General features: G+C 46.8%; 2 protein-coding genes across 3 annotated transcripts in view; one reads left to right on the top strand and one right to left on the bottom strand.

Annotated features, from left to right (window-relative positions):
- The window catches only part of PRR33 (proline rich 33), a 69,704-nt gene extending 49,873 nt beyond the window's left edge, over positions 1 to 19,831 (bottom strand). The window contains exons 1-2 of one of the 2 annotated variants that reach the window (XM_075327010.1): positions 19,731 to 19,828; positions 17,172 to 17,286 (exon numbers count right to left, since the gene is read on the bottom strand). The gene's annotated coding sequence lies outside the window, so the exon portion shown is untranslated. Of the gene's footprint in view, positions 1 to 17,171; positions 17,287 to 19,730 lie in introns of both variants that reach the window. The other variant, XM_075327009.1, reaches the window with a different exon arrangement.
- Positions 19,832 to 20,610: 779 nt separating this feature from the next.
- Positions 20,611 to 26,221, top strand: part of TNNT3 (troponin T3, fast skeletal type) — a 48,957-nt gene continuing 43,346 nt past the window's right edge. The window contains exons 1-3 of the mRNA XM_075327008.1: positions 20,611 to 20,716; positions 23,187 to 23,222; positions 24,254 to 24,267. Of these exons, the coding sequence (XP_075183123.1) occupies positions 23,203 to 23,222; positions 24,254 to 24,267 (34 nt within the window). The 5' untranslated portion in view covers positions 20,611 to 20,716; positions 23,187 to 23,202. The remainder of the gene's footprint in view (positions 20,717 to 23,186; positions 23,223 to 24,253; positions 24,268 to 26,221) is intronic.

Here is a 26,221-nt window from a genome sequence, read left to right as displayed (position 1 = left end):
CTTTTCGCGCCAAAGATGGCGACTTCTGGAAATTTTCAGCCGGATACCTCCGGCGGTTACAAGGCGCACCTCTACCCAACGGCAGAGCGGTAAGATCCTGTTCGTGACGCCAAGTTGTCGCGGGCGGAGGAGGGGACGCGGCGCTCTCCCTCTGCTGCTCGGGTCCGGCCGCCGCGGTTGCTGCGGCCTGCTGCTGCTCGGTGGCTCGAGCGATGAGCCGGATCCCGGGGACTCTAGCGGCGCTCCTCGCCCGTGAGTGAAAGGGGGTTGTTGAGTGTGGGGATGGTTTATTGTCCGTGACGCCACCCACGGTTGTGGTGATTTATTGGCACCACCGCTGCTCTGTATGGGGATCCCGGGAAGGGTGGTATGGAGCAGCCAGTAGTTGTGTTGCCCCTCCGTGGGTAGGGGTTGGTGATCCCGGGGCCCAGTGATGAGATGGGAGATGCAGGGCCTGGTGGGCGCAGGGACGCAGGGGCAGCGCTGTGCCTTGCGGCACTGTGGTACTCACTCAGCCTGAGACGTTGACACAGTTTTACGGTAAACCACACGGCTGGAAAGACGGTTCCCACGGACGGCTGCACTTGCTCTCCCAGTAGGTAACGGTGATGTTCCTTTGACCTGCACCTAGTGTTTCTGTGTTGATAGCGATGGGTTCCCACCGGTAACCCGCTCCCCGGCTTGGATATGGGCCGAAGGAGCCCTGCTTTGCCCGCAGACGCTGGCCCCGAGGAACTGGTGCCCTGGCGGTGGCGGTGTTCCTCCACTGTAATGGTTGGGCTGTTGCCTTCAGTCGGGACTTGGTTGTTGGGGGATCGACGTCCCCTTCACTGACGGATTTGGCAAATTATGGCGACTCCTAGCCTTGCCGGGGTCCGAGAGGCCCCTGCCCTGGTGCTGACTGTCCTTCGTATACTGCTCCAGACCGCCGGGCCACTACCCGTCCGCGGTCCTTCCAGCAACCTCCGAGCAGTCCCCCTCCAGACGATCACCGCTGTTGCTGACCTTGCTTACACTGTCCTGAACTTAGCCGGACCAACTTCAGGTCTTTCTACGCTCACTTTTACTCCTTTCTTCTTTGCTCTACTACCACTTCACTTTCACTTAGCTCCTCTACCACTTCCTTCTACTTTCACTTCCCTCACTGTTCTGCCTGGTTCCTCCCGCCTCCAGGGCTGTGTACTCCTCAGTGGGCGGAGCCTCCGCCTGGCCCACCCCCTGGTGTGAACATCAGCCCCTGGAGGAAGGCAACAAGGATTTTAGTAGCTTTGGTGTTCCTAACTGGGATGTAGGGTGTGGTGGTGTGTTGACCTGTGACCCCCGGCTTGCCCAGGGCGTCACACCAGCACCATTGGCAGGGGCCTTTCGGATCCCGGCAAGGCTAGGAGTCGCCGTAAATTTGCCAAATCCGTCAGTGAAGGGGACCTCCGGGTTTCCAAACAACTAAGTCCCGATTGAAGGCAACAGTCCAACCGTATGAGAAAGACACCGCCACCGCCAAGGCACCAGTTTCTCAGGGCCAGCGCCTGCGGGCAAAGAGGAGCTCCTCCGGCCCATATCCAAGTCGGGGAGCGGGTTACCGGTGGGAACCCATTGCTACCAACATTACACAAGGTGCAAGGAAAGAGACAGTCACCGTTAACTACCGGGGAAAAGCAACAGCAGCCGTCCGTGGGAACCGTCTTTCCAGCCGTGTGTTTTACCGAGAACTGTGTCACCGTCTCAGGCTGAGTGAGTACCACCGTGCTGTGAGGTACAGCGCTGCCCCCCGCGACCCTGCACCTCACCAGGCCCCACACCTGGCCTGCCATCCCTCATCCTCCACCCCATCACTGGGCCCCGGGACAACCAACCCCTACCCACGGAGGGGAGAAATAACAACTCTGCTGCTCCCTGTCACCGCTCCCGGGATCCCCATACAGAGCAGCGGTGGTGTTACCAAAAATCACCACAACCGTGGGTGGCGTCACGGACAATAAATCCCCAAAACCAAACCCCTTTTCACTCACGGGCGAGGAGCGCCGCTCGAGTCCCCGGGATCCGGCCCATCGCTCGAGCCACCGAGCAGCAGCGGCCGCAGCAGCAGCGGCAGCCGGACCCGAGCAGTGGGAGAGCGCAGCGTCCCCTCCTCCGCCCGTGACAACTTGGTGTCACGAACAGGATCTTACCGCTCTGCCGTTGGGTAGAGGTGTGCCTTGTTACCGCCGGAGGTGTCCGGCCAGAAAATTTCAGAAGCCGCCATCTTTGGCGCGAAAAGTTCCCGCTCGAGCGTCTCCTCGAGTAGTGGAGGCGCGAAGGCCAAAACCCCACCCCGATAGAGGAGGAGCCGGAAAGAGGCTAAGGGGGGACGAAATGGCGACTGGTCGCATGTAGCCGCGGCTGTGGAAGCAGAGACGCCAGGACTCTGCAGCAATACTGGGTTCCTGGAAGGCTCGATTGCCAAGATGCACAGTCCGACCACCAACTAGGACGCTCCCGCACTCGGCACGGCGATGTGGCTGAGAGACCGGACTGCCCCGTTGAATAATCGTCTGCAAGCCCATATGGAGCTCCTCCTGGAGGAGTGGGAGACCGACATGGCGGACGTGGTGGCTGCTATGCGGAGACGCGAGGGGGAAGAGGATTTGGAGGAGCGGGTAAGAGACCCACGCCCCTGTATTCCCGAGGGATCGGCCACTGAGGCTGAGGAGCCCGGCCTGCATCCGCTCACCCTGCCTCTCTTCCCGCTACCCGTGTTAGCTGCTGCCGCCCCGCCACTAGGCCCGTTACTGTCCCAACCGGTAGCGATACCCTGCCAATCCGCTCCGGCGGACCAACCGGCTGCAGACGCTCAGGACGTCCCTGAATCACTCCCGGGGGAACCGCTAGGACCGCGGACCCTTAATAAAAATGTGCCTGAAGTTCCGGCAGTGATTGCGCCAGACCCCGAGCCCGGGACCGTGGCATGTATGAAGGCCCGGGTGATTGAGTTCCACCAACGTCAACAGGATCAGATCTTCCGGATGATGGAGCAGTGGACCAACGAGGTGGAGATGCTGATTGCAACTGCCCCGATGTACGGGAGGGGAACAGATGTAACAGAGCCGACTGGTGACCCACGTCCCTATGTCCTACCAGGACCGGCCGTTGAGGCTGAGGGGCCCGGCCTAGTCTCAACCTATGGATCACCCTTGCCGATACTTATGGGGCGCCTCAGTGTAAACTCGCCTGACCTGTTACCCCGTGCTACTGCAGAACGATCTGATGTGCTGGATGCTGGGGGCCAGGGAGCTGCGGCAGCTGGCGGCGACCCGCCTGACACAGACGCAAGTGATGGTGACTCCAGCGACTCCAGCTCTGGTGCTGAACCCGCCCTTGAAGGTGAGGAGGCAAGTGAGCGTCTCCGATATGTGGCGGAACTGGTAGTTTATTACACCGCGAGTAATGGTGGGAATGGATACCGGGCGCCCATGTCACAGCAGGCCTGTCACTGCATGTCTGATATGTTGGTGGCAGAGGGCCCCACAGGCGCCGAAGAGTCGAAGTAAAGGCGGCGGAATGCCGCTGCACCGTCCCCGTTGGGACCACCTGAATGTGTGTTTTAAAGTTTTAAAAGTTTTTGAAGAATGAAAATGAGTGATCAACCGAAGTTAATCTGATTGTCTACTACCGCTGATTGAACCGGTCGTTGCCGGCACCGTTTAAAGTTGCGTAAGGGACTCCTTACGGACAAGCCCGTGAACTTGCAGGGCAACCACAAACTTGTGGGATGTAAATAAAAATGTTGTTGCAGCTTCCACCGTTGCCGCCTCCGGAGAGGCAGATTGGAGGGAGGGCCCGCAGTGGAGCAGGCTGGGGCCCAGCCTCCACCGGAACTGGTGGCTACCCTCTGGGGGTTCCAGGGGCTCCCCATGGACGTGGGTCCCCTGGAAAGGACAGATCCCGCTCGGGTAACTTGGTGCAGGACTGGGGTCAAGGGGTGCTGCCTGTTTTCTTAGCGGCAGCATCAGGGCCAGGTTACTTGGGTGGGAGAGAGCGGAAGCCATAACCGTTTGAAACCATTAACCGTTAGCAACGTTCTAAGAAAAGTGCCTCCCGTTGTGGGATGAAGTTAGTATAATTGTATGTGTTACCGTTTTCTTATCTTTTTCTACAGAAAAATAAAACCGGTGTTGGACGGGCAGCCCGCGGACGGTCTGCATTTTGCTAAGGGGGAATGTGACGCCCTGGACAAGCCAGGGGTCAGAGGTAATGACATCTCCACACCCTACACCCCGGTTAGGTACATCAAAGCTAAACCAGAAATCCTTGTTGCCTTCCCCAGGGGCTGATGTCCACACCAGGGGGTGGTGCCAGGCGGTTGGTCTCCACCCACCAAGGAGTTCACAGTCCTGGAGGAGGGAAAACACGGGCAGTTAGAGTTAAGCTAGGGAAGTGAAGGAGAGTAGGAGTCGAGTGATAGAGGAGCTAGTGTGAGGAGAAAAGTGACAGCAACAGAGCCTGAAGTTAGTCCGGGTGTTTGCCCCGGACGGAGACAGCAAGGTTAGCAGACGGCGGTGACCGTCTGCAGGAGTGGCCTATCGGAGGTGCCGTGAGGACCGTGGACGGGTGGTGACCCGGCGGTACCGGACCAGCACACAAGGAAAAGCCAGCACCATTGGCAGGGGCCTTTCGGATCCCGGCAAGGCTAGGAGTCGCCGTAAATTTGCCAAATCCGTCAGTGAAGGGGAACTCCGGGTTTCCAAACAACTAAGTCCCGATTGAAGGCAACAGTCCAACCGTATGAGAGAGACACCGCTACCGCCAAGGCACCAGTTTCTCAGGGCCAGCGCCTGCGGGCAAAGAGGGGCTCCTCCGGCCCATATCCAAGTCGGGGAGCGGGTTACCGGTGGGAACCCATTGCTACCAACATTACACAAGGTGCAGGGAAAGAGACAGTCACCGTTAACTACCGGGGAAAAGCAACAGCAGCCGTCCGTGGGAACCGTCTTTCCAGCCGTGTGTTTTACCGAGAACTGTGTCACCGTCTCAGGCTGAGTGAGTACCACCGTGCCGTGAGGCACAGCGCTGCCCCCCGCGACCCTGCACCTCACCAGGCCCCACACCTGGCCTGCCATCCCTCATCCTCCACCCCATCACTGGGCCCCGGGACAACCAACCCCTACCCACGGAGGGGAGAACTAACAACTCTGCTTCTCCCTGTCACCGCTCCCGGGATCCCCATAGAGAGCAACGATGGTGTTAACAAAAATCACCACAACCGTGGGTGGCGTCACGGACAATAAATCCCCAAAACCAAACCCCTTTTCACTCACGGTCGAGGAGCGCCGCTCGAGTCCCCGGGATCCGGCCCATCGCTCAAGCCACCGAGCAGCAGCGGCCGCAGCAGCAGCGGCAGCCGGACCCGAGCAGTGGGAGAGCGCAGCGTCCCCTCCTCCGCCCGCGACACATGCAGCTTTCCCTTGCTCTGCTATACATCTTTCCTTCAGTACCCAGCTTTCCTATGCTCTGATATCAAGGGCAAGTTAGGTGCTGAGGTAAAGATGTACAGCAGATAATCGTAAAGCTGAGTGCTGAGGGAAAGATGTATAGCAAAACATGGGAAAGCTGGGTGATAAAGGAAAGAGGGATATCAGAGCATGGGAAAACTGTGTGCTGAGGACAATATGTATAGAAGACCATGGGAAGGCAGGGTGCTGAGGGAAAGGTCCGAGTGTCAGCATAATTATCCTGTACTCCGAGCTGGGGGTGTGAGGGGGGGGGGGCAGGTCAAGATTTTGCACCTGGGCCCATTGAACTCTAGTTACGCTACTGGTGACAGATATAAGTATGCAGTGGCCATCATCCCGTTCCTGCACTCAGTTATATTCAGATCTATCAGATGCAAATACAATTGATGTGAGAGCTACCCTGGACAGGAGCAGAGGAGCTGTAATCAGTTCCCCTGTCCACTGGGAGCTCCATCAGAGCACAGACCACTTGCTGCCTGCGCCCTGCTGGAGATGGCACACGCAGAGGACATCAGACAGCGATGATGTCACTGCATCACGCCGTCCAGTGCCTACTGCTATGCAAGACAGAAAAGGAGATGGCACTGGACGGGGAGACTTGATTAGGTGAGTATGGGTTGGCGGTAGGGATATTACAAGAGTGGCTGTGGGGGACATTACAAGAGGGGCAGGCTATGGGGATATTACAAAAGCGGCTGTGGGGAACATTACAAGAGGGGCTGTAGATACATCATACAATATAGGATATGTGGGGGTATCATACTATATAGATGGCTGTACAGCCATTATACTGGGGGCTGTGGAGACATCATACATTATAGGAGGCTGTGGGGGCATCATATTCTATAGGTGGCTGTGGGGGACATTTTATTCTATAGGGGCTGTGGGCGACATTAAATTAGGGGACTGTGGAGACATCATACGGTACAGGAGGCTGGGGTGACCATACTGTATACAGGGCTATGGAGGACATTATACTGCACAGGGGATTGTGGTGACCCTATTGCATAGTGGGCTGTGATGAACAACATACTTTGTAGGGGGAGGGTGTGATGTGGGGGCACAATTTGGAGAGGACAGTGTGGTGAGCAGTATGAAGGCATAGTGTAAAGAGAGGGCACAAAATCGATATGGAAATGGGGCAGAATAAAATGGGGGCACAATATGGAGAAAGAGGTTAGCATGGTGGGGGGACAGGGTGGAGATATAGTTAGTAAGTGAAAACCTTGGAAAGTGGACAGCCATGGTATAGGCTGTTACTCTACATTACATGCTGCAACATCGCTAGTGATCTCGTTAGCGATGTACAATTCTAGAGCGCAAGTGCGATCTTTTGAGATCGCACATAGGTCATTTTACGCATGTGCGATCTCGAAAGATCGCACTTGCGATCTAGAATTTCACATCGCTAACGAGATCGCTAGCGATGTCGCAGCATGTAAAGTACCCTTGAGGCTATGTGCGCACTAGAAATGTCCTTTTTCTCAAGAAACTTTCTTAAGAGACATTCTGGGAGTTGAAGATTCCCGCACCTGCGGGAAAAAAACGCACCAAATCCTCGGTAAAAACGCATGTGTTTTTACCGCGGATTAGCCGCGATTTTACCACGATTTCACCGCGGATTTTCCGCAGGTTGTTCCTGACACATGCAAGTATAGAAATTCCGGGGGTATTCCGCAGGTAATAATGGACATGCTCATTTTCTCAAGAAAGTTTCTCGAGAAAATTTTCTCAAGAAATTTTCTTGAGAAAAATCCGCAGCGTGCACACAGCTATTTTTTTAACACATAGGTTTTGCTGGGAAATGTCTGCAGAAAGATTTCTAGTCTTTCTCAAGAAATTTCCGCGGCAAATCCGCGGGTAAATCCGCAGGTAAAACGGTCTAGTGCGCACATAGCCTTAAGGGTGGACGATGTGGCAGTTAAAGCTGATAATGACTGCCGGTTTGTGCTGAAGAAGTTTGAAAAACTTCGAAGTTCATCCACAAACCACTATAGTTCTTGACCATGCATCCTCTCCTTCTCTTATGACCTCCACAGCAGCGCAGAGAGACCACATTTTCCTTCCTTTGTACTTGAAAAGAAAAAAACATCACAATCAGAAAAGATGTCACCTATAAGGTAACTGGACTTAAATGGTAAATGTTTACCTGTTAATACTGACTACGTCTCATCAGTACTGAGGTTTCTGCATGGTCCACAGTCTGATAATGACTGATAACAACAACTTCCAGCATCCCCTTACCATTGTTAAGGACATATTTTGAGTTGTAGATTCATAAAATACAAATGTATATAGGCTTAACTTAACATTACAATTGATTGCTGTACTAACCTTAGTGATGTAGTCATGTACTAATAGTGGTTCTGATGATAAATTTATTTATTAATGGTGGTTCTGGTGCCGTATTCATGTACTAATGGTGGTTCTAGCGATGCATTTATTTACTGATGGTGGTTCTGGTGCTGTATTTAATGTACTGATGGTGGTTCTGGTGATGTGTTCATCAGGGGGCAGTGGCAGGGGTATTGGCTTCATCTGCCTAGGGCACCAAAATACCTTGCCCTAGCCCTGTGTCTGACTGCTACAACCCTCAAGGATCAGTAAAATGGGGAACTTTTATCCTTATTAGAATAGGTGGACAACGCCTATGTTTGACTACTGTTCAATTCACTTCCCATATGACTGCCAAGCGCTGTGCTCGGGGAGAGAGGAGTACATACATTATATTTATGATATGTGTAACAGCTGAAGGGCCTAGTAGCACTGGCCTTTATCCTTCAGTCCACCGTGTATGAGTCCCATAGGGGCCATACTTTCTGGAAAGATTCCAGTCGATTATTAATGAAGACGGTGACGTATTCCATCCTTTTTGTATCTCGAATCCTGGTCTCCAGATCCTGGTGGAAGGGCGGGGTGTTTTTTTCCCAATCCATGGCCATGAGACATTTTGCCGATGTACAAATGTGTAGAATCAACATGGCTGCATCTTTAACTACCTCTTTTAGAGGAACGTTAAGCATATAAGTAAGCTACTTAAGGCCATGTGCCCACGGGAGCTTACTTCTGTGGATTGTGCTGCGGAAAACCTGCGGCTTTATCTAGATTTTCCAGATAAATCCGCAAGTTTTAGCATGTACAGACACTCCGCATGTTATCCTATGGGACATGTGGAGTGTCTGTGTCCACGTTGCGGAATGTGCGACTGCGGAATATGTTGCGGATATCCCGCAGCCGCACATAACTGCATGTAAATTATTCCTGCGGATTTACCTGCGGATGGTCCCATACTTACCTGCCTTGACAGCAGACACCCGGTCACTTTCCCTCAGTGCACAGGAGGCTGGAGCGCGGTGGATCCATGAGCAGGAAGGAAGAGGTGGGTGGGGCCTGCACGAGCTCCAGTCATGTGACACCAAGAGCTAGTTCAGGCCCGCCCACCTTCTCCTGCACAGTGTAGAGACGCTGACAGACGCTAGAGAGAAGTGCTGTGTGATGGAGGTAAGTATGACCTCCCCCGATCACTGCAGCACTTGTTCTGCATTGAGGATGCAGTGCTGAAGCCATGTTACTGTATCCTCAATGCAGAATGCCTGCGGGATATAATAATAATTGATTTTCAGCAGGTAGCTCAGGTTGCATGACTCATCCTGTCTCCTAAATGAGAAGGAAGTAGGTGGCTTCACACACAGGTGACCATGACGATGTCCTGGTAGGATGAGGACCTGAGCTAGGAGTGAGCTGGAGAGCAGGCAGGAAGTCTAGGCAGAACCGTCTGGAATGTGAGAGGAGACAGACCTCTACAGGGGTAGCTCCTGTGGAGGGGAACCAGCGAGACCAGGGCTACTAACACCTGGAGGAAGGGAACGGGGACAGGTACTGGGGTTCATGGAGAATGTACCTATGGTGCCTAAGGAAAGAGGGCGCTGCCGGGGTAGGGAAAAGAGACAGAGAGGCGGCGAGTCCCCAAGAAGCTTCATGCCACGAGGACGGCAACCAAACACACACGACAGAGACCCTCAGATAACCTTACCAAACCCTGCCTCCGACCTCCCCGGGACCAACCGGAGACTACAACGGTGAGGACCGCCACCCGGGTGCGAGGTTGGAAAAGACCGGTGGATAAAAAGGAACTGAAACCCGCACTCAGTGACTCTTGTGAGTAAATGCCGGCGCCCTGTGCCCCGGTGCTCCTGTGAACTGATGCCCTCAGTTCTCACCAACCTCCTGGGGCTCCCCCGCTCCACCCATGGGGAGTGATTCCATCTTAGCTGCCCGTAACACCTGCCCCAAAGAGAGACTGTGCAGCGGCGGATAAACAGCTGCCCGCATACCACGGGTGGCGCTGCTTGCAACACCCTTTCCCATCCCATACCGTTCCTGGGGGAGAGGAGAGTTGCGAAAAGAGGGGCTCCACGGCGGAGGAGACAGAGACCCCAGTCACCGCTGCAATCGGCGATGTTCTCCCAGGAACCCGGTTACCCTCTTTCCATTACCCTCTTGTCACACCGGACTGTCGAAACCTTTTAATGAAACCTGCCAGGGTCATGGAAGCTGGGTCGGGCCACTCACAGCTCGACCCCGAACACCATTGGCCCAGTGACCTGCGAGCCCTGCAAGCTCCAGCGTGGATGTTTCAACTTGGCACTGCGAGCAGGGTCCGTACTAGACCCGGTAACATCGGGTGACGCGTGCACTATGTCGTCAATTTATTTGGGTGCCCACGGCCGTGGGTACCAGATGGCAACAGGACTGGGACTGTACCAATGGCATCCATTGAGAATGGGATGGGCTCCACATGTACCAACATGGACTGGACTTGCCCACCCTTCGTGGAAGGAGATGCAGCGGAGCGCGAAAACCCATGCCAGCCTCTAAAATGACATTAACTGCTAGGAGCCAGGAGCCCCGCCTCCCCAAAAAGCAGGAACAACCGGATTATGTGATGGCCCGGAACCCTGGATGTCTGGAGGGCCCTTGAGCGTTGTAGGAGGCTTGTTCCAGAACTGTTTTGTTTTCTTTGTTCAACTGGACAGATTTCTGGGCCACTGGTGGTGCGTGGCCAGGACTGCCATTCAGAGTAGCTGGAGCCGGTGTGGATGGACTGTCGGCTGCTACCGGTTGAAAGTGTTTATTGCAATGCAAATGTTTCTTTTTCCTCTCTTTTCTTCTTCGGCTTCATCTTCTTTTTCTCCCTTCTTCCTTTCCCTTTTTGAAAATTGAGTCCCTGGAAAAGTGGATGTTACCTTGTTTATATATATATATAAAAATTTTTGCGGTGCACTTTGTTGTTGCAGCCCCAGAGTGCTGCGTTTCGCTCTGGGGGTGTGTAACGCCCCTGTAGCATGGTCGTTACAGGGTATTGTATAATATCTCTAGATTGTGAGCCCCAATGGGGGCAGTGATGACAATGTATGTAAAGCGCTATGGAATTAATAGCGCTATATAAATGAATAAATATTATATTATTATTATTATTATTATTATTATATCCTTTTCCTGGGCAGCAGGAGGTAAGTTCACATACACACATCACATCACCAGGAAGGGGTTAATAGGTTTTCAGCACATAGCTCAGGTTGCATGACTCATCCTGTCTCCTAAATGGCACAAAGCAGGTGGCTTCACACAGACAGGTCACCATGACGACGTCCTGGTAGGGTGGGGGCCTGAGCAAGGAGTGAGCTGGAGAACAGGCAGGAAGTCTAGGCAGAATGGGGACAGGTACTGGGGATCGTGGAGAATGTACCTGGTGGTGCCTAAGGAAAGGCTGCTTCCGGGGTAGGGGAAAGAGACAGAGAGGTGGCGAGTCCCCAAGAAGCTTCATGCCACGGGGACGGCAACCAAACGCACATGACAAAGACCCTCAGATAACCTTACCGAACACTGCCTTCGACCTGCCCGGGACTGACCGGAAACTACAACGGCGAAGACCGGCACCCGGGTGCGATGTTAGAAAAAACCGGTGAATAAAAAGGAACTGGAACCCGCACTCGGTGACTCTTATGAGTAATTGCCGCCGCTCTGTGCCCCGGTGCTCCCATGGACTGCCGCCCTCGGTTCTCACCAACCTCCCGGGGCTCCCCCGCTCCACCCATGGGGAGTGATTCCATCTTAGCTGCCCGTAACACCTGCCTCGGAGAGAGACTGTGCAGCGGCGGCTAAACACCTGCCCGCATACCACGGGTGGCGCTGCTTGCAACCCCCGTTCCCATCCCATACCGTTCCTGGGGTAGAGGAGAGTTGCGGGGAGATGGGGTCCACGGCGGAGGAGACTGAGACCCCAGTCACCGCTGCAACTGGCGACGTGCTCCAAGGAACCCCGTTACCCTCTTTCCATTATCCTCTTGTCACACCGGACTGTCGAAACCTTTTAATGAAACCCGTCCAGGGTCACAGAAGCTGGGTCGGACCACTCACAGCTCGACCCCCAACACCACTGGCCCGGTAACCATGCGAGCCCTGCAAGACCCAGCGTGGGTGTTTCATCTGGAGGTTACGGATTACTGGCCTTGGGATAGCCATGGGGAGGGTCTCCAAGAGGTATAAAAACTTTGGCAGAATTGTAATTTTAATGGCAGGCTTTCACCCAAAAAAGTTAGATGTTGTTTCTCTCATTTATGTGGTATTCATTTCCTCAAAGAAGGTTGAGAAGTTGTGCTTATAAGTCATAAGACGGGGTTAAATATACACCCAGATATTTTAATTTGTCTTCCTTCCAGTTGTACTTAAATGTGGATTTTGGCAGGGAGAGGACTGTGGGCTTCAAATTTAGTGATATGTCTTCTGTTTTTGACGTGTTGGTTTTGTACCCTGATAAACATCCATAAACGTCATACTTTGCGTGAGGTTGTCTGTGGGGTCCTCGTACTGTGTGTAGGCTGGCCTGTGGGTGTAGCGTACTGTGTGTAGGCTGGCTTGTAGGGACATCATACTGTGTGTGAATTGGTCTTTAAAAGCATAGTAACGTGTGTGGGCTGGCCTGTGGGGGCATCAAACCATGTGTAGGTGTGGGGGCATCATACCATGTGTAGGTTGGCCTGTGGGGGCTTCGTATTGTGTGTAGGTTGGCCTGTTGGAGCATCGTACTGTGTATAGGCTGTCCTGTGGGGGCATTGTACCATGTGTAGGTCAGCCTGTGGAGGCATCATACCGTGTATAGGTTGGCGGCCAGTGGGGGCATCATACCGTGTGTAGGTTGGCCTGTGGAGGCATCATACCGTGTATAGGATGGCCTGTGGGGGCATCATACCGTGTGTAGGTTGGCCTGTGGGGGCATCATACCGTGTGTAGGTTGGCCTGTGGGGGCATCGTACTGTGTGTAGGCTTGAGTGTTGGGGGCATTGTACTATACGTAAGCTAGCCTGTGGGAGCATTGTAAGTTGTGTAGGCTGACCTATGCGGGTCTTGTACTGTGTGAAGTCTGGCCTGTGTGCGCATCGTATTGCATTGTACTGTGTAGGCTGGACTATGGGGGTATCGTGCAATGTGTAGGATGGCATGTGGGGGGATTGTACAATGGAGGCTGGCCTGTGGGCGTATCGAACTGTGTTTAGGCTGGCCTGTGGGGGCCTCATACTATGTGTAGACTGGCTTGTGGTGGCCTCATACCAAGTGTAGGCTGACCTGTGGGAGCATTGTACCATGTGTAGGCTGGCCTGTGGGAGCATCGTACTGTATGTAAGCTGGTCTGTGGGAGCATCATACTATATGTAGGCAAGCCTGTGGGGGCATTGTACTGTTTGTAGGTTGGCCTATAGGGGCATCATACTGTGTGTGAGGTGGTCTGTGGGGTATCATGCTGTGTGTAGGCTGGCCTGTGGGGTATTATTGTAGCGCCCCTGAAGCCATCAGGGTGCTACCCCCTAGGGCCCCAGGAGACCAGTGCCGGTAACACACAAAAACCCTGGTAATCCCAGTTTTTCCCCAATTATCCCTCATACAATGGTGCAAAGCTAGGGTCGGACCAATGGATGGCCGCCTAGAGGTGGAGCCAGTCCAGTCCACTAGTTGACCAGGTGGGAGGGGCAGACTGTGGAGAGTAGTCAGCATCAAGAGAAAGGGAGGATTGAAGGTGGACGTGAGGAGACATTCTGACTCGGGTTAACAGTAACTTGGTACCCAGGAGAGTAGTTGCTGGTGGAGTACGGTGGAGCACTCCTGGAACTACGCACCGATGGGGTACAGGATCCTCGGACAGGAAAGAGCTCCAAGCCGACCTGTTAACACCTGCACAGTGAGGGGACCATCAAGGACCTCGCTGACCCTAAAAATCCGAAGACTCAGTAGCAAAGGGAGAACCGGGGACAGGACCAGAGACTCCAACCACACAGGGTTCACGCTACTGTCAGGCGGACAGAAGTGGACAAACCTCCGGACAGGGACCCCCAATTGCTCTACGCCACAGGGACCCATTTACCAGAGTCAGGTGCAGAGGAAGAAGGTACCAGAGTACTAAACTGGCACTGGGACGAAGGGGACCTGGAGGTGAAACCAGCTGGCTTCGGGTAACCAGTTACTACCAACCAGCAGTGAGTAAAAACAAGTTGCACTATACCTCTGTTTGGACTACCTTCTTCCGACGCTCGTCACAGCACCCATCCTCTGGGGCCCGGCCCTGCTTGCGGAGAGCTTACCATCCCGGCTGTAATTAACACCAGCCCCAGTAGTGACATTCTGCAGCGGCGGCTCCATAAATATAGCCGCAACACCACAAGTAGCATCACGTATGAACATTATTCTAATCCCCTGGAAATACTCCCCCCATTACAAAAAGGGCCCAGGGCACGGAACTGGGCAACGGCCACCCCAGTGACATTCCCAAGACATATACTGCCCGGGACAGAGTACCCCATATCCCTGGGCGCGACATTATACTGTGTGTAGGCTGGCCTGTGGGAGTATCCTACTGTGTCTAGGCTGGCTTGTAGGGGTATCATAATGTGTGTGAGGGGGTCTGTGGGAGCCTCGTACTGTGTGTAGGCTGGCCTGTAGGGGCATTATACTGTGTGTGAAGGGGTCTGTGGGAGCCTCGTACTGTGTGTAGGCTGGCCTGTAGGGGAATTATACTGTGTGTGAAGGGGTCTGTGGGAGCCTCATACTGTGTGTAGCCTGGCCTGTAGGGGCATCATACTATGTGTGAGGTGGTTCGTGGGGGCCTAGTACTCTGTGCGAGGTGGTCTGTGGGGTCCTCGTACTGTGTGCAGGCTGACCTGTGGTGGGTGTAGCTCACTGTGTATAGGCTGGCTTGTAGGGGCATCATACTGTGTGTGAGGTGGTCAGGAGGGCCTAATACTGTGAGGAAACTGGTCTATGAGGGCCTTGTATTGTGAGTAGGCTGGTCTATGGGGGCCTCGTACAGTGTGTAGGCTGGCCTGTAAGGGCATCATACTGTGTGTGAGGTGTAGTGTAGAAAATAATCCAGCATCCAGATCAGTAGATTGGTTAAAAATCAATTTTCCTTTATTCCAAACTTCATAAAAGCATAAAATTCTCCATCATGATGAAGAACGCATCACAAGGCGTGTAAGGTGGACGCATTTCAGACAAAAAACTAGTCCTTAATCTGAGACAACCTCAGGCCTCGTGAAAACTACAGCAGGGCAGAGTTTTGTCACCCGGTGTTTGGGCAACCTGAGATCAGACACAGTACGACACAATCAATATACATTATGTAAGGCAGGAAAAAGCAAATCACAGTAACCTCTCAGAAAAGGCAATGTCAACAGAGAGTGACAAACTGTATATGTGACGCCCTGGCAAAACCAGGTAGTCACAAATAGGCCCCCGCATAACACCTTCCCTCACTAGGAAACACACAGCCAACCATTAAACCCTAGTCACCCCCCCTTAGGGAAAGATAGACACACCAGTGGGCGTGACCAGGCGGTTGGACACGCCCACCCAGGGGTCCAGACAGCCTGGGGTGGGAAAACAAGCAGAAAGTAGTTGCGTTGAGTAGAGTGGAGTAGGAGGCAGACGGTGGTCTCTGTCAGCAGGAGACGGGAAGACGGCTCGGCAGAACCGAGGTGGACTGGGACAGGGTTGTAGCCCGCCGATACCGACACGGGGAACTGACCCGGAAACCGGAGCACAAAGGGGGGTACTCGGACCCTGAAGCCAGAACTGGAAACAAGCGGACTGGTTAATTCACCGATTGAGGCCACGACTAGAGGTTCTGTCCCACCCAAAGTCCCTCATAGAAGACAACAGCCCACCGATAAGGTCACCGCCAGGGCCCACAGATCCCACGGGCCAGCGTCTGTGGGCACGACTTCTTAGGTCACTTCCAGCCGATAGCGGACTCCTGAGTTTCAGACTAGGAAGTCCACCTTACACAAACAGTGCAGAGGAAAAGGATAGAGACCACCAGCCGGGTGGGGGACCCGAATGCAACCGGCCACCAGCACCTTGATTTATCAGAGACTTGTGTGATTTATTAACTGTGAGTAAACAAACACTCCTGTGGTCACTATACCATGCACAGAGGCACCGGGTCCCGGGGCAACCATCCCTACCCACGGAGGGGTTAACAACTAGCTGCCACAACATCTCCCCCGGGTGCACCACAACAGCAGCGGTGGTGTTCCACCTCACCACACACCGTGGGTGGCGTCACAAACTTACTACGGCCTAGCCCGTACATCTACGTCCGCACTTTTTATTCGGCATGTCCGCAAGACCCCCGGGTCCGGAGACCCTCGAGCCACCACCCCAGAAGGCCCAGATCCGAGCAGCGCCGGCTGCTGGCACGGGAGCGGCACATATATATCATGTTTTTTACGTTAAAGGAGTTTTCCAAACTTTTATATTGATAGCCTATCCTTAGGATAGGTCATCAACATCTAATAAGTGGGGGTGCGACACCTGGCACTGCCGCCGACCACCCATTCCCAGTGCCGGAGGCGGCCGGATGGGATCAGTTGTTCAGCTGCACAGCACAACTCTATCAGCTGTGAAGTGGCCATGGCCGGGTATTGGACATCTGCCCCCTACTCAAATCAGAAGGGGTGGATGAGCAGTACTCGGCCGTGGCAGCTATACAGGTAACAGAGCTGGCAACAGCTGATCGGTGGTGGTGCAGACGGAGTGTCGCACCCCAACCCATCATATATGGATTACCTGTTCTACAGCTAGGCCATCACTATGAAAGCCTCTGACAACCCCTTTAAACGCATTTATTTTTTTTTAATTTTCTTTATATCAATATTAATATGAATCGAAGAAAAAACAGAAATCTTGCAATTTTAAAACTTTCCACTTGGCCTTATTCTCTTATTCTTCCTGTTCTCCCATTCTTCCTTTTCTCTACAGATGGCTTGTCAGCAGCCATTCTCATGACAGGCAGGATTACAATGATGAGTAACACCTCTGTTATACAGTATCAACCATTCACAATAAGTGATGTCACAGCTCACCTCCTCCCCCTCCCTGCACAATAACCTTTGTCCAGATTGCTGCATACCTAGATAACACTTCTGTACAGACAAATATGGTCTGAGTCACAATACTGCTGCCAATGTTCATGTGAAGAACAGAAAGGAGTCTAACATTAGACCTAGTAGATAGTGTAACAATTGCTATTTCTTTTAAATAAATATATATGTTTATTATTATTTTAAAATAAAAAACACATTTCAAAATTGCATAGATGATTTATTGTAAAAGACCTATTTTCTTTACCCAAGCTGCAGATCCATCTAGATGACAATTAGTACATCTACCATCTTTACTAATCAGGAACATGGAACACAATAGGTGACAGCACCTGGTTGGAACCATATTGGAGGCCATTCACCTTTAAAAAAAAAAAAAATAAACACACAAATACACAAGGAAATGGCCAAATACATTTTTTGGTGTCTCTGGATTATTTTATTAATTTTAAATTATATTCCAAGGAAGAGTTTTAAATTAAGTATGTACAAGATATATTACAGGAAAATAATGATATATTCTACATTCATAAATGCTGCATCTTTGATTAATACTAATGTGTAGAATATTAAATTTATATATATTTGAGATACTGAATATATATATATATATATATATATATATATATATATACACACACACATGGAAATGTGTGTGTGTATGTATATATATATATATATATATATATATATATATACACACATATATATATTTATACAGTATTATATATATATATATATATACACACACATATATATATTTATACAGCATTATATATATATATATATGTGTGTGTGTGTATCCACACACACATATATATTATATATATATATATATATATATATATACTGCTCAAAAAAATAAAGGGAACACCTAAACAGCACAATGGTATTTTAGTGTTCCCTTTATTTTTTTGAGCAGTATATATACATACTGAATATATATATATATATATATATATATATATATATATATATATATATACACATATGTGTATATATATATATTTATACATCATTGTATATATACATATATATATATATATATTTATTTATTTATATATATATATATATAATATGTGTATCCACCCACACATATAAACACATATGCGGTGTGTATATATATATATATATATACTGCTCAAAAAAATAAAGGGAACACTTAAACAGCACAATGGTATTTTAGTGTTCCCTTTATTTTTTTGAGCAGTATATATACATACTGAATATATATATATATATATATATATATATATACACATATGTGTATATATATATATTTATACATCATTGTATATATATATATATATATATATATATTTATTTATATATATATATATATATATATAATATGTGTATCCACCCACACATATAAACACATATGCGGTGTGTATATGTATATATATATATATATATATATATATATATATATATATACTGCTCAAAAAAATAAAGGGAACACTTAAACAGCACAATGGTATTTTAGTGTTCCCTTTATTTTTTTGAGCAGTATATATACATACCGAATATATATATATATATATGTATATGTGTATACATATATATTTATACATCGTTTTATATATATATATATATATATATATATATATATATATATATATATATATATAATATGTGTATCCACCCACACATATGAACACATATGCGGTGTATATATATATATATATATATATATATATACACTGCTCAAAAAAATAAAGGGAACACTTAAACAGCACAATGGTATTTTAGCGTTCCCCTTATTTTTTTGAGCAGTATATATATATATATATATATATATATATATATATATATATATATATACACATATACATATATATCTGCACAGTGAAACACAAGATGGTACATCCCGAAGGGCATTAAATAGATTAGCACACTGTAATATAATCCCAGTCTTCTATGTTAAGAGGTATGAAAATAGTACGTAGACCTATGGTCACGTGCACAATGGGGCCCTGGATTGGACCAGACTTGTATGGCCTCTTGTGATACTTGTCAGTTCCCAGATAGAACTATCAAGGTGATAACCTGACGCCATTTAAAAAAAAACAAATTACTCCCTTAGGATGGTGAATATTTGAATATTGTTTATTTAGGCTTTAAAAGTCCATTCATATCTGCAACGTTGATCATCAATAATTTATACAGGGCAGGAATGTAATATGCTATACTAGTATTACCGTGGGAAGGGTTGGAAATCTGTGGGATTATCTTCAAACTAACACCCTAATACCACACACAGTTATATTGTAGCAGGAATCCTATCAGTGTAAATATAAACATTCCGTGGATTCTAAAAACATTTTTAAATTATAGCAAAGCTCACTTTGTAATTTAACTACATGTTCTGGGCTTAGATAAAACATACATCTATCTATCTATCTATCTATCTCTATCTATCTGTTTATTCAATCTATCTATCATCTATCCATATAAATCTATCTATTCATATCTAATTAATCCATATATATCCATCCATATATATCCATCCCTCTATCTATCTATCTATCTATCTATCTATCTGTCTATCCCTCTATCCATATCTACCATTCATATCTATCCATCTATCTATCCCTCTATTCATATCTATCTATCTATCATTAGGGTAATTCATGCACTGACATTTAACCCTTTCCTCCCCAAGATTGCTGCAGCAGTTAAATAATCTTGCAGAATTGTAATAATTCTTTTTTTATTTTTGCAGAATAAGCTTATGATTTTTCAGCCATACTCCCCCCATATTCTCCTGGGCTGACGCTGCGCCCCCTTTTTTTTATTTCTTTACCTGTGTAGAGCCGTTAGCAGGTGTCCAGCAGCTGTGACCAGCTCCCTTCTTCCGTCTAAGACTGGAAGAAAACGACCCCCCATAACTGGGGCAGCAAAACTCCGAACCTGGGGGGAAGAAGGGGGGCTCAAAAAAGGTCAAGGGGAGGGGAACACCCACTGTTTTAAGTGGGACTCTGGCCCCCCCTACTGTCCAGAAGATTTCACAGGTCGCCTCAGATATGTGACAATGCCAAGGAGCTATTTCTTAGAAATCTGCGCCATTGAGCTAGCACTCTAAGTAGATTTATAATAAGGATGGACATAATATGTAGAATTGTTCAGCGCAGACATCACCATAAACCGTCTAATATTATCATGGGATAATACAATGTTTGAACAATTGTGTTCTTTTATACAAATTAGTGCATACAATTATTATTATTTTATCCCCTTTATGTGACTGTATGGACACAATATTGTCACCCAATAAAAAAATTAACATTTCATTGTCTGGAACCGGTAATTTACACCTAGTATATAGTACATTTTTAATTATATCGAATCCACAATATATAGAAAACATTTTCTTTCTGATTTTTGGTCACTTTCAATACATTTTGAAGATGGAATGCTACTAAAAATTAAGGCTCGCCTGCCCCCTCCCTCTCCGCCATGAAGGTGGTCTTCCTAATTTAACAGCACCTACATACACTCACAAGGGAACATCTCCAAATTCTGCTGCTCTGCTTGGTCTATAATTAGTGTGTAAGCTGAGCTTACACTCCAGTGTGCCCCCTCCCCAATAACCAGTGTTAAGCAGCTGTTCCTACACTTGTCCTGCCCCTTGTATGTGCCACTCCTCACCCCCCCAAGAGAGTGTCCAATCCTGTTAGGGTGCAGATCACATTTCGGTATAATTGCAAGACATAACCAGGCCGGGGGGTGATTGAAAAGTCTCACAACTGCTCGGGGCCCCCAGTGCTGCTCTCTGCTCTCCTGCCACAGGTAAGAGAAGGGTGAAGGGGGGGCTTTGAAGGACACCCCTCCAACATGGGGACGCTTCCCTAGTATGAAAAATGGGAAGAAAATAATGGAAGTACTACACAGTCTTCAACAATATTTTCTGTATCAGTTATAGGCAGCTATTTCATAATATTGTATCCTGGATTAAATACAATGTATCAGGAGAAGAGTTGTAGAACACTGGAATATCTGGTACAACTCAATAGCCAAGAAAGTGTCTCCACAATCAGATCTCTGGTCACAATGGTCATATGGGAAACAAAAGACTTAAAAGAATATCCACCATAATACTTTACTTTATTAGTAAGATCCCACTTTAAATCCCTTGGCAGAGTCCAGAGAGCAGGAATCCAGGCTAAGCCTGAGAATGGCAAGACTGATGTCATTAATGTCACCTGGCAGTAGTCCAGCATAGTGTCTGCTACCGGAGAGTGCTGCCTAATAAAACTGCCGTCTGTGAATGGCTATTTTTCTATCTATCTATCTATCTATCTATCTATCTATCTATCTATCTATCTATCTATCCATCTCTCTATTCATCTCTCTATCTATCTATCTATCTATCTCTCTATTCATCTCTCTATCTATCCATCTCTCTATCATCTATCCATCGCTCTATCATCTATCCATCTCTATCCATCTCTCTATCTATCCATCTAGCAATCCATCTCTCTATCCATCTATCTATACATCTCTCTATCCATCTATCTATCTATCTATCTACCTATCTATTATATATCTATTTATAAACAAAATAACCAGAACATTCCAATTCAAAAGATAAATTGTATCACCAGTGTAGCAACGTTTCTGCCTACTCATTGGGGTATTTATCAAGGCAGAGAGTGTATAAAATTGCTGCATGGGTGAATTTACATTATTTTCTTGAATTAGAGTGTTGCCAGTCTTTTATTATTCATTGTCAGATCTGAAGCCAAAGGCCTATCTATCTATCTATCTATCTATCTATCTATCTATCTATCTATCTATCTATCTATCTATCTAGAATCTATAATGTTTAGAAACCTTTGAGGGATGGATCTGTAGCCAAAAGCTTAAGTCTATCTATGTATAATCTATAATGTTTTGAAACCTTTGAGGGATGACCACCACCAAAAAATTGGTCTTCTTCTTAAAGAAGATGGAAAATATTCCAAAAATATGATGGAAACCTCTGGTCTGGATAAAGGGGTGGTCTGCTCAAAGGGGGTTGGTTTTTTGAAGGTTGTATAGAACTAGCTGAGAAGAAATGTGTAGAGTGGTCTTCTAACTTCTGATCAGAGGAGGATTCAGAGGTCATGGTCTGACAATGTGTGTCATTTATATAAATAGTCGTATATATCGCACATACATCAGCAGGAGTGCTATACAGTAGGGAATGCTGGTGGTGATATGTGTTGGGTAGACTTCACAGGACAGGTGCCATTGTTTGTCATCACGTGCTATATTTATTGCTCGGGCATTGCATGGGTAGATGTTTTAATTTGACCTAGATGCCAGAGAGGTTGATATTTGGAGCACAGAATGATTGGAAGTAATTGGTTCCAGCTGTCATTGCTGTCAGGGTACTACAGAGGTGCCACACTGACATAATGGAGCTTCTGGTCTTCAGAAGTCTTCAAACTTAAAGACAGTTCCTCTAACTTCTTATCTGGAAGGTATAAATATAATTAAACAAATACACACCTCCTAAATGCAGACATCTTCCCTAGATACTACTAGGAACATAGGACGTCTTTATGCATCGACTTTGCCACAAGACAAAAAGCTTCTAATCTTTGCTAACCCAAAGGAAAACAGAATCCTGGCTGTAAATTGTCTCAAAAATGGCTCTTCTCTCAGGTCCAAATCACCTTTAAAGGACATTCCCAGAGGTCCTAAAATAGACAAGAATGCCCAGTTGTCTCCAGCCCGCCTCTCTACCGGCTCATGTAACATCTGAGTCATGCAGGCAGCAGTTCTGCCTTCCCAAGTTGTCCTTACAGGGTGGAAGTCTAAATTAAGCGGTAGGGGCACACTGCCATCTTGCTTTGGACTAAACTACTGTTATACCCAAGGATTAGAGTAAAGGTTCCTTTAAAGACAAAACAAAAATTAAGTATTCCATATAAAATCAGTAAATGCTACACTTAATATTGTGCAATATACAATTCAGCAAAAAAGCGATATTCCCAGCGCTGCCAGTAAAACAATATTCTTTATTGGAATCTTCATGCAACGCGTTTCAAGGTCATAGTATCCTCTTCATCAGGCAATTAATGTTGTGTTGTACATAAGGTATGTGGTGAAATAATAAGTCGGGGCATAGTCATAATATACCTTGCAATGAAGCATGGTCTCATCTATCATCTATTTTCATATATTTAATATATGTTTTAGTGCAGCCACTTGCTACGTTGTGGTTATTGCTTCCAAGTTCTCACAATCATAATTTATTCTGTTTGTTTTTCAGCCGACCAAAAGTCACCATGTCTGACACAGAAGAAGTGTAAGTATCTAGGGAGCAGGTGTCACGATCCTAAAATATGGCCGCTGTTAGTTTATGCCTTCCTATGTAAAGTCATCTGCGTCTATCTATCTATCTATCTCTATATCTATCTATTCATCCATCCATCCATCCATCCATCTATCCCTATATCTATCTATCTATATCTATCTATTCATCCATCCATCCAACTATTTATCCATCCATCCATCCATCCATCCATCCATCCATCCATCCATCCATCCATCCATCCATCTATCCATCCATCCATCCATCTATCCCTATATCTATCTATTCATCCATCCATCCATCCATCCATCTATCCCTATATCTATCTATCTATCTATCTATCTATCTATCTATCTATCTATCTATCTATCTATATCTATCTATTCATCCATCCATCCAACTATTTATCCATCCATCCATCCATCCATCCATCCATCTATCCCTATATCTATCTATTCATCCATCCATCCATCCATCCATCTAACCCTCTATCTAACGCTATATCTATTCATCCATCATCTATCCATTCATGCATTCCTCCATCCATCCAACCATCCCTCTATCCATCTATCTATCTATCTATCCTTCCATCAATCAATCCATCTATTCCTCTAATTATCTATCTCTATATCTATCTATCTATTCATCCATCCATCCATCTAACGCTCTATTTATCCATCCATCCCTCTCTCCATGTATCCATCCATCCATCTAACCCTCTATCCATCTAACGCTATATCCATCCATCCATCATCTATCCATTCATGCATTCCTTTATCCATCCATCATTCCATCCGTCCCTCTATCCATCTATCTATCCATCTATCTATCATAAACCAAATAAAGAAATGAATGTTTCTGCCATGAGCACTTAGGAGATTTAGTTTACATTTTGGGAAGATACGTGTTATGTTGATACATATAAATTCAAAACAAAGAAGCAAGTTTAATTCTAAAATGTAAGATTTCCTCTTTTTTTTGTTCTCCTTTCTCTTTCTATCTGTCTCTTTTTCATCATCCTTCAGTGAGCAGGTGGAGGGTGAGTAAAGCTTCAAATACACTTACATCATATATATAATATCCTTCCTTTTTGCTGCACACAAGATGCATGCTTCAATTAATTAGGGTGAAAATAAATAAGGGTTGCATGAGATCAGCAATATGAGTCTTGTTTTCATTTGCTGATCTGGAGTTCCAAGCAGCGGCCACTAAACAGTGTGACAGAGCCGTGGTGTTCTGCTGAATACACTGTTTACATCCAATCCCTGCTGGAGCTGATAACAGAGAATCGGTATGGGTGTCGGGTGTCTGACCCTTGCTGTTCTAATATCATTGATATATCCAAAAGGATAGGTCATCAGTATCACTGTAGTAGACAACCCCTTTAACATTCCTTTGTTTCAAGTGTTGCTATTTATATAGAGGTGGCAGAGCTGAATTTGTCATTTGGTACAACAGAGGGCTCATTCAGACATCAGTAATTTGTTTCAAACTCAAAAACTGTCTAAATTTCATCAGTTTATTTGATTAGTGTCATCATAGTATGGTCAATGTCAGTTTTTTTTACCATCATAGTTTGGTCAGTGTCAGTTTTTACCTACATAGTTTGGTCAGTGTCAGTTTTTACCTACATAGTTTGGTCAGTGTCAGTTTTTACCATCATAGTTTGGTCTGAGCTGCATCAGTTTTTCTCAGATGAAAAACAAACAAAAATATTTTTTTCTATCTTTTATTTAACAGTCCGTGAAAAACGGATATCACACAGATGGAGTCTGATTTTTTTTTCACGGACCCATAGAGCTGCATTGCTAATTTTGATCTGACACTTGGATCAATATTGGACATGTCTCTGCAATGTTGCCTGGACCTGTGAAAATTTACAGACATATGAACATTTTCATTTAATGCTATACATATGCATGCTGTCTGTGAACACTCTGGATAGTACTCTTAGGAAAGAAACGAATGTCTGAATGAGCCCTAAGTATGATATCAAGTAAACCTATTGCATTACATTCATATCTGCACAAGACAAAAGATCAATGACAAACAAAACTCTGCTACATCTGTATTTTTCATTTATTTACTTTGATCTATGTGATGTAAGCACAAAGGATAACAATACAAGTTGCTCTTTTGGGGCAAAAAGATACCCAAAGAAATCCAGCCACGACTTAAAAGATGACCTTTAGGCTGCATTTACACAGTTCGGCTATGTTGTTTTTTTTCACCCGTGACGGGATCATATAGTTTTTGCTGTGATTTTGAAAAATGGCAGCAAAATAATAAAAAATATAAAAATAAATTATTATTATTATTAATAGTAATAAGAAATTGTGTATACATATATATATATATACATTGAGTTTTTATATATATATATATATATATATACCGCATAAAAACTCAATGTGTGAACGTAGCCTTATTGTTGCTCACTAAAATGTAATCAACACCTAACATCCCTGTATCTGCCTCTATCATGTGCAGATTAAAAACGTTAATGACTAGGTTAGAGCATGTATCCGCTGTCCTTCGGTGGTAGTAGGCAAACTGACGATGGCCTGCAGATTCCTCTCACTTCTCAGGCAGGCCAGACATTTGCATAAGAACTACTGCCCAAAAAAGGTTTCACCCACAAATTGGCTTCATCAGTGGGCAATGGCTCCAAAAGGGCAACTGGTAATTCATTAATTGTTGTTTGGATCACACCACTTTGTGTATTAATTACAAAAGTTATCAAACTCTTTTCTGTTTCCATAACTTACCCTAAATTCTAACACAAACTCACTGTCTTATTTCCACTCTCAGATAACCAGATTGAACCCACCACTGACTAATGACTCCTCGTCCCTTTTCTTCTTACTTAATATTTGCATTTCTGATTTCCGATAATTAACACATTTTTCTTTCTAGCGAGATCATCAGATGTCTGCTTTCATTAAGTTTTTAGCTCCAACACATACAGTAACTCACTAACAGGATCTCTACTG

This window comes from Anomaloglossus baeobatrachus, chromosome 10 (assembly GCF_048569485.1).
Source record: "Anomaloglossus baeobatrachus isolate aAnoBae1 chromosome 10, aAnoBae1.hap1, whole genome shotgun sequence".
Taxonomy (NCBI): domain Eukaryota; kingdom Metazoa; phylum Chordata; class Amphibia; order Anura; family Aromobatidae; genus Anomaloglossus; species Anomaloglossus baeobatrachus.
Note: the sequence above shows the minus strand (reverse complement) of the source record. Positions and strands in the feature narration are given on the sequence as shown.